Here is an 8782-nt window from a genome sequence, read left to right on the forward strand (position 1 = left end):
AGTTCTGCATGACAGAACTTTTTTTTGTCTTATTAGCTTTACCTATTGAATATGCCTAACCACCTTTTAAACATATTTTACCAGCTGAATGAAACTGATTCATGTGTGAATACATTTATAACTCTGATGCACAGTTAAAACAGCAGATTATTTTAAACCCTTTAGCATTTGCTACACTATTTGTCTTCCTTCTTTTAAGTCTGGGTTTTGTGCCTCTTGTTCTCAGGGCTGCAGTTTGTGAGGCTGTGCAGCAGTGCCGGGCAGGCTGTGGGGCCAAGGAGCTGCGGGGCAGCCACCGGGTTTGCGGTCGGTGTCACCATCCGGTGGCCGCTGGGGGAGCAGTCCCCAGCCAGGCACCATGAACTCCGGCACCACTGCCCCGCAGAAGGTCACCAGCAACCCCACCAACACTGATGTCAACTATGTCATCAAAGAGCATTATAATTACACGGGAAAGCTAAATGAGAGTGTGGACACTGGAATTAAAGTGACGTCGGTGGTTTTTATCATCATTTGCTGCTTTATAATCTTAGAGAACATTTTTGTCTTGCTTACCATCTGGAAAACCAAGAAGTTTCACAGACCCATGTACTATTTCATTGGGAACTTAGCTCTTTCAGACTTGCTGGCTGGTGTGGCTTACACTGCCAACCTCCTGCTATCTGGACACAAAACCTACAGCCTGACCCCCAACCAGTGGTTTGTAAGAGAAGGCAGCATGTTTGTTGCCTTGTCAGCTTCTGTGTTCAGCTTGTTGGCCATTGCCATTGAGAGATACATCACCATGCTGAAGATGAAACTCCACAATGGCAGCAACAGCTTCCGCTCCTTCTTGCTGATCAGTGCGTGCTGGGTTATCTCCGCCATCCTCGGGGGGCTCCCGATCATGGGCTGGAACTGCAAGAACCTCTTGTCCAACTGCTCCACCGTGCTGCCCCTCTACCACAAGCACTATATTCTCTTTTGCACAACCGTTTTCACTGGCCTTTTGTTATCTATTGTGGTCCTCTACTGCAGGATCTACTCCATGGTGAGGACTAGGAGCCGCAGGCTGACATTTCGGAAAAACATTACCAAAGCTACCAGGAGCTCAGAAAAGTCACTAGCCTTGCTCAAGACAGTGATCATAGTCCTGAGTGTCTTCATTGCCTGCTGGGCTCCTCTGTTCATCCTCCTTTTACTGGATGTGGGGTGCAAAGTGAAGACCTGCCCAATCCTCTATAAAGCAGAGTATTTCTTAGTACTGGCTGTGCTCAATTCAGCCACGAACCCTATCATCTACACCTTGACAAACAAAGAGATGCGGAGGGCTTTCATCAAGATTTTGTGCTGCTGCACATGTCCCCCGGCAGATTCTGGGACCAAATTCAAACGGCCAATCATTGGGGGCATGGAGTTCAGCCGGAGTAAGTCTGACAACTCCTCACACCCACAGAAGGAGGACGGTGACCATCCTGAAACCATCATGTCTTCGGGCAATGTTACCTCATCTTCTTAGGAGTAACCATGGGGGTGTATTTCAGAGTCTTCCTCTGAAATCAGGGAGCTGGGATGCCTCCTGCTCATAGCAGCAGCGTTAGGCTGAGTGAGCAAGTAGCATTAGTTCTAATGAGGCAAACGGTGCACTTGTGAGGCTGGAGTTCAAGAAATGGGACACACTGTTCTGGCTTGAAAATCTTTTTCCCTGGAGCATGTTTTGTCTTTGCGCTGAGGCAGCTCAGGATTGTCAGGCGCATTCATATCCTGAAATCTCCTTAGTAACTCTGAAAGACTGATGCCTTGGTGAAATGATGCCTGGTGTGTGTGAGAGAAAGAGAGAGGGGGAGGAGGGAAAGGGAGAATGAATCTTTTTTTTTTTTTTTTTCCCTGTGAGAAGAATGTGAAGTTTTTTCTCTTCACAGCAAACCACTGACACAAAGATCTTTCTGTACTGAATTTAGTGGTGGCTCTGGTATCATTGGTAAGAAATGTGTTTGTTTAGTACATAACATGGAAGGAGATCACACAAATATAACTTAGACCACATACAACCATAATTGGCATAATTTTGCAGAGCTTTTAGTTAAGTCATAAGGGTTTGTTTGCAGAGTCCAAAGCTCTTGGGGTTTTACTTAGCAAGATCATAGCTGTGAATTTTTGCTGTCAGTCTGTATTACATTTGAAGACCACGAGCTAGATTCTGCAGTTACTTTCGCCTGTACAATTCCATTGGCTGCGTCAGACTTAATGGAGTAGCTCAGAGGGGCATTTGGCCCCATATTTTGATTGCCGTTTTATTCTATAGCATTAAACTGCATTATCAGGAAAAATGCAAGAAAGAACTAAATATCATTTCTCTTCAAGATGACTTGAATGTCTACAAAATAGTAAAAAATACTATTGACAACAGTGGGATTTTTGCCTAAGTAAGAAGAGCTAAAATCTGAAGGGATATTTCAGTGTCAGTTTCACAGTCTTTCCAAAAGTAAGGATCAGTTGGAAAATCAGAAAAGAGTACGTCGGGTTTCAGAAAAAAATAAAAAGAAAATTGAAGTGAAATGACTATAGATAAATGCACTTCCATAACAAAATGCAATACATTTTGGCACATTTTATTAATGTTTATAATTTCAGCAAAGATGTTGGTATTTTATCATGGAAGAAGTACCTGTTGTTAAATTGAATGTATTTGTTTTACAGCATCATTTTTACTTCTCTATTTTTCTAACCTGTGCTAATGGGGTTGAATGTGTATAATGTAAATAAGATACAGGAGTCTTCATGTGCCTAAAGTGTTACTATAACAATGTGGTATATCTGGGATAGCTGAGGGCAATTGACTTATCTACAGTCATCAGCAACTCCTAGGACTGGTATTTTGTAAAGAAAATGTATCGCCTTTGTAGTAAAATTTCCAGTGCAATTAAACTGTTGGGGTTTTTTTTTCTGGTTTAAAAAATAGTATTTAAAATGTTTCTGACTTTTATTGTTCAATTTGCACATAGCTTTATTGACTTCTAAACATTAATAAACTGATTTTTTAAATGAGTCTATTATCAGATTACTAGCAGTTTTGTACTGTTGTGGTGTTTTCATGCCATGTGTGGTTTCCACAGAAGTTGGTGAAAGAATTCCTCGATTTTAGTACATGCTGGGATTAAGTCCATTCTGTAGGGACATAACATGTAATGTCACAGGATTATGTAAAATACAAAACTAATTTTAAACTATAACTTTCTTGTCAGCATGTGCTGTATGGCTGAAATGCCACTAGAAAAATCTGTACAAGAGCAATTCTCCTCAGACAGCCAATGAAGTACAAACAGAAGGAAAAACAGACGGTTGCTAGTTTTACCATGACTGCCTAGAGTAGAAAAGTGAAGTAATTCACTTGTATCACCAATATAATTCATAAGTTCAATTCTCAGCCTATTGCAAACGTCAAGGAAGTTTATGAAACACAGGATGGTGGCTCAGCTGCGCGAGCGCTGCAGCTCCGTTGGGTCTGCCAGCGAAGGCCGTGGCAGTGTCGTTGAACAGATACTGCCTTACTTCTCCCAAAGGTTTGACTCCATTTCCTTTCCAGTGGCCGTTCCCTCTCAGAATTACTTTTAAGTTCCATGGAGCCCGTACCGGATGCAGTTGGAGAGTGAAGATAAACCTCACCTTCTCATACTGTATGTCATCGCTGTGCAGGGCTGACTGTGGGAAATGAGAGCCTACTCACCGAGGAAGGCTCTGGGTCATAACCTCACTTCCTGAAGGAAATTCCAAAAATGCCCTGAAGACAAAAGAGTGGAAGCAGGCTGGAATTTCTCTCCATCTGTCTGCCTGTATGGAAGGAATGATTTCATGTGTGCTCACTTCCTAGCCTTTTAAATAGTGACCTGAGCAGGGCTGAAAAAAACGTCAAATCTGTACTTGTGCACAAGATAAAGTGTCTCTTGGGTCAGGCCTTCATTTGGGCAGGGATGATTTACCCTGGGTGCTGACAGTCATGAGGGAAAGCACTGCTTTGTCCCAGGGATAAAGTCACTGTGGAGAGCACCAAAAACGTATAAACCATGGAAGTCCAAGTTAAACCCTTGTGCTACCAATGTGTAAATAAATGCAATGCACAGGGATGAGGCAATGCACAGGGACATCTGAATTGGTAGGGGTGTTTTTATCTGAGGGACTGGGACCCCTCTGCTCCTGAAGCCTTACAGGCATTAAGGTTGTTTGTCCCACACATCTGAGATCCTGTGACAAGGGCTGAGCTGTGTCATCACAGCACGGTGCCACTGACCCCTTGTGACTACCCCCCCATTTTTGTACTGAGGAGCTGATAGCCACAGGTGAGTCATTTCCCTTCCCTTCCTGGTGTTTCTGTATCCCTTGCTTATCTCATCTAAGCACTGTGGGCCTTTGTGGAAAATGACAGTTTCCCCTGTGGAGGTGACTGTGTGATGGGAGCCCCGTTCTGGGAGGGAACTCAAAGCCCTACGTAATTCACGCAGTAAAAGATGTGCACACCCTAGAGTGTGGCACTGGGCCATGGGAAGCGTTTCCTACACTCCTGGTCATGGTGACTGAAATCTGCTTCCTCCGTAGACACTCCACGTGCAAGTAGACAAGATTTGGACAGACAATAATAGCTGTAATAAAATAATAGCATTAATAACAGTAAGATGAAAAAAATGAAAAGGCCATTTTGTCCTGCAGCTCCTCAGCCATGGCCATGCATTCCCATACGCCAGCAGGTTATGCCAGAGGTACCCCACAGTTTTGAGGCTGCAGTGTAGAAAGCACCCTTCCCAGCCCTGGGCTGCCTTCTGTGTGCCTGGAAAGGGCATGCAGCTTTGTCCTGGTGATGGCCATGTGACAAACAGGCAGAGAAAATGAACTCAGAACTGAAAAGGTGCATTATACCCAACGTCTACGTAAAATAGAATAGCCTGAATTATTCAGAGCAACCTGGTCCTTTGATGTTTATTCTTTTTCCTTGCTGTTCTTCCAGTGCAAGGAATAGAACAGGGATAGAAAATTATCATAAAATCTGTCTGTTACTTCCCTGGAAACTCCCTGCCCAGGTATTCCTGTGTGAGAGCCAGGTATAGCAGGGTGCATATTGAGCAAGAGAGGAGCTGCAGCTGGAATGCCCCATGGACCACTCAGCTGGAACTAACCTTGGGCTTGCTGTACACCACAGGCTGCCAGGACTAAAATAAGGAACAGAAATGTGTAAAAATACTGTTATCCATCCTTATTTTATCCTGTCACCTAAGAAATACAGGGATTACCCAACTGTAACATTCCTTAATTCCTAATCTGGCCCAGAAGATCTCAATACTGATTGCATTTTGTATGGGATGAGGCATTATCAGATGTTGTAAAAAGAGTCAAACTGACAAAGCATTCAAAAACATGAGTATGCAAACTAGAGCTATGTAACCTGCTCAGCTCTGAAATGCTGGAAATTCCCCAGGCTTCTGAAGTTTGCCATAAAACATCTATTGTATTTCAATAAATCCCCATATGTTTAGTTGGGGTTTTTTCTTTTGAAAATGAGATTAATTCAATAGAACAAAAGTGTCAAGGTTTAAGAAACAAACAAAGAAACCCTAAACAGAATCCACCTAAATTAAGTTCCTATAATTTTTTTCCACAGGCTTTTCTAATCCAATCTTACTATTTACAGATGGAAAGAGTTTGCTCATTAGCTATCATGAGCATTGATTTATTGTGATAGAAACTTATTTCATTTTGCACAGTTAACAAGAATTGCATAGGGTCACGAAATCTCCCTTCAACTATTATTCTATGCAGAGGATTTTCCATAGTAATTAACAGTAATTAAGTCCACTCTGCACACATGAGCTATAAGAGCATGTGGCACAGTAACTTGTACAAGTTTTGTGATTAAATAAGAATTTAGAGAAACCTGGAAGCCAATCAGCCAGTATAAATTACAGTATTATCCACAAGATTGAGTGTGTTTGGGGGGTTTTGTTGGTTTGGTTGGCTGGTTGGTTTGGTTTGGTGTGAGTTGTTTTGTAAGTTTGGAATGTAATTAGTGTAGACTTAGGTGATCCACTGAAGAGAATGATGATGTTAAGGACCACGTCCCCTGCAGCACCAGGATGACTCAATGCTTGTGTGTCATGGTTTGAAGCATTGTATCAGGGCAGCAGCAGCAGATACTTATGCATATACAATACAACATTGCATGGGAGCTCCCCAAGCCCTCGGTGCTGCCTGGACCCTTCCTCTGCTGAGCAGCCCTGCATGGCAGCTGAGCGGGAAGTGTTTCCTTGCACTTGGAGCTTCCGTGCTACCTCAACCAGACAAAAAGGCAGGAAATCCCTCAGCCACACCCAGGAATGCTCTGGCTTGGAAAAGTCCTAATAAAGCAGAGCTCACAAAGCTCTGTCAACCCTCTGTGAACCTTCCACCGAGCCTGGGGCAGCAGCCGCATCATGCAAACCTGGTACAAAGGGCAATATTTATTTTGAGCTTTTGAGAATGATCGCTTGGAGAAGACCCATTTTTAGGTGCATAGTACATACAAACAGCCTGTCAGAAACGTCTGTGACCCAAACCCCATTAAATATTAAGATGTGTGTGTAGCAATTGCAGTGTTTATTCAGAATCACTCTACTCAGCTACAAGTGGGGTTAAAATACCAAATGCACAGCTTTGAAAACAAATGGACATTTGGAAAACGCAGGCTAGAGGGAAATTACCAAATAAATACTGGGTTAAAATTATCTGCTGGGCTTTGTGAAATCATGGATGAAAACTGTTTCACTACCTGGGGGAAATCTGGTGTGAACCACAGCTGACAGCTGACATTTACAGGTCCCGACCTGAGCTGTCTGCTAAAGGTAGCTTTGCTCTCTCAAACACGGAAACACTTGGCATAAGCCAAGACTTCTTGACTTAGCAGGATAGTCGTGTAAATTGCTGGAATACTGTCTCAGACAAATTCTTTCCCACACTGAGCAGCCAGAGCTGAATAATGTGAAGGTGAGGGTGTGAATTACTTTAAGCAACAGAAATAGAATTTATATGGTGACACAGCATGTGCAATAACAATTTTCATTATGTAAAAAATTGTATTTGGCGCAAGATTGTGATTGAGAGTATATAGGAGAACAGGTTTCAGGGATAATTTTGGATTGCTGGGGGAGGGAGTTGTACTACACCATGATATGTTCTGCTTGAAATGAAGGAATCCTCTGTGGTAATGCAGACACAAAACTGAGGATTTTGAGAATTTTCACTTGTGAACTCTATCCTTAGGTCTGTAATTCTTTCCTGAGCAGCTCTGGGCAAGGTCTTATGAACACTCCCACACAGAGATATGTGTAATAAACACACAGGGATGTTTACAAGTGAATACTTTGAATTTTGTGGTACTATTCAAAGAGCTGGTATCTGTGTCATTTTGAATAAGGGGGAGAGTCTGCCAGCTCGATTATTACCCAGCTACTTGCAGTATTTCCTTGTGCTTTGATGAGCTGGATGCTGCTGTATCAGGTACTCTAAGGTGGAAGGAGAAAAAATTTCTATCAACATGTGCAACCCTATCCTCATGTTTGGAAGAAGGATCAAGAAGTTAGCTGGAAAACACATTCTGACGAAGTGCTGAAAAACAACTCACCACAGCCTGCATTGTTATCTTTCTTGCTTTCAGGCAAGACACAACTATGGTCTAACGATTTCTGCTAATCCGGTGACCACTTTGAAGCCTGTTGCACAAGGAATCCATGTGAGCCATTTCCCAAACACCAGGCACTTTCATATGTTTTTTATTTCCATCACAACTCCCACTTCTGCTGCTGGTTTAGGCACAAGATAAGAAATTGCTTGCAGCTAGTGTGTGTTTCTCTCTCATCTATGTTATATGATCCCTGCACCTTTTGAACAAATCCTCTATGTTGGCACAGAGACATTACTTCAAAGCAGCCTACAACTCTATTCCAAAAAATGTAACAACTTCTTCCTCCTGCTGTTCTCAGAAATTCAATACATTTTGCATTTTATCAGCTCTCTGAATGTTTTTATATGTCATATCACAAATGTTGTTGGAGAAAATCTTCCAGATTAACCTTCATCTCAGAGACTGTCCATTTTCCAAGCAAAAATATTTGAATTTTATTCTTCAAACAAATAAATAAAACGTCAGTGTGAGGGAGAGAACTTGTCTGCACAACTAAGGTGATAGTGAAGGAGCAGTGAATCTTTCAACTTGAAATAGTTCATCAGTGAATGTGGCTCCAGTCAGGACTCTAATGATACAGGGTGAAGTTTTTCTTTTCACCAAACTTGCGGAAAAATGCAAAGGCATTAAAGAGGGTTCAGAGGACAACAAAGCAAGGCGCTTTAATAGGATGAACTAACATAAAAGGCTCAGTGAGCAAAGCCTTTTCCCACAACATCGGCGAGAATGGCGAAACACAATACTCAGCCCAGGAGCTACGCTATGGAAGTATGCTGGGTGATACAGAAAGAAAACGTTTTAAAGCTCCAGACAAAAGGCAGAGTCTGTCTGTATAAACCAGAACCAGTTAAAACATGTAAAGTATTTCAGAGTATTTTCAAAGTATTTTGATGTTTGAAGATTCAAAGTGCCTTAGATTTCAGAATATAATTAAGCGTGGTTGGTTTTTATTGTTATTTTATTTCCTTTAAGAAGCACGACTCCTGCACTTGACCACGGGCTCTTTCCTGCCGCACCCGCAGTCACAGCGCGCCGGCCCCAGCTCCGAGCGCACGGCCCGGCCCGGGAGCGGCGGGGACACCCCCCCTCTGAGCGGGC

At 42.7% G+C, this 8782-nt stretch overlaps 1 protein-coding gene across 1 annotated transcript; it reads left to right on the forward strand.

Annotated features, from left to right (window-relative positions):
* Positions 1–213: 213 nt before the first annotated feature.
* Positions 214–3028, forward strand: S1PR1 (sphingosine-1-phosphate receptor 1). Its single transcript, XM_005422107.3, has one exon. It carries the CDS (start codon positions 359–361, stop codon positions 1496–1498), a length of 1140 nt encoding a protein of 379 aa, XP_005422164.1. The 5' UTR covers positions 214–358; the 3' UTR covers positions 1499–3028.
* Positions 3029–8782: the final 5754 nt, after the last annotated feature.

Source organism: Geospiza fortis, unplaced genomic scaffold (genome assembly GCF_000277835.1).
Source record: "Geospiza fortis unplaced genomic scaffold, GeoFor_1.0 scaffold403, whole genome shotgun sequence".
Taxonomy (NCBI): domain Eukaryota; kingdom Metazoa; phylum Chordata; class Aves; order Passeriformes; family Thraupidae; genus Geospiza; species Geospiza fortis.

Excerpts from the sequence above, each read along its gene's own strand:
- S1PR1 (XM_005422107.3), top strand. The coding sequence starts at position 359 with ATGAACTCCGGCACCACTGCCCCGCAGAAGGTCACCAGCAACCCCACC.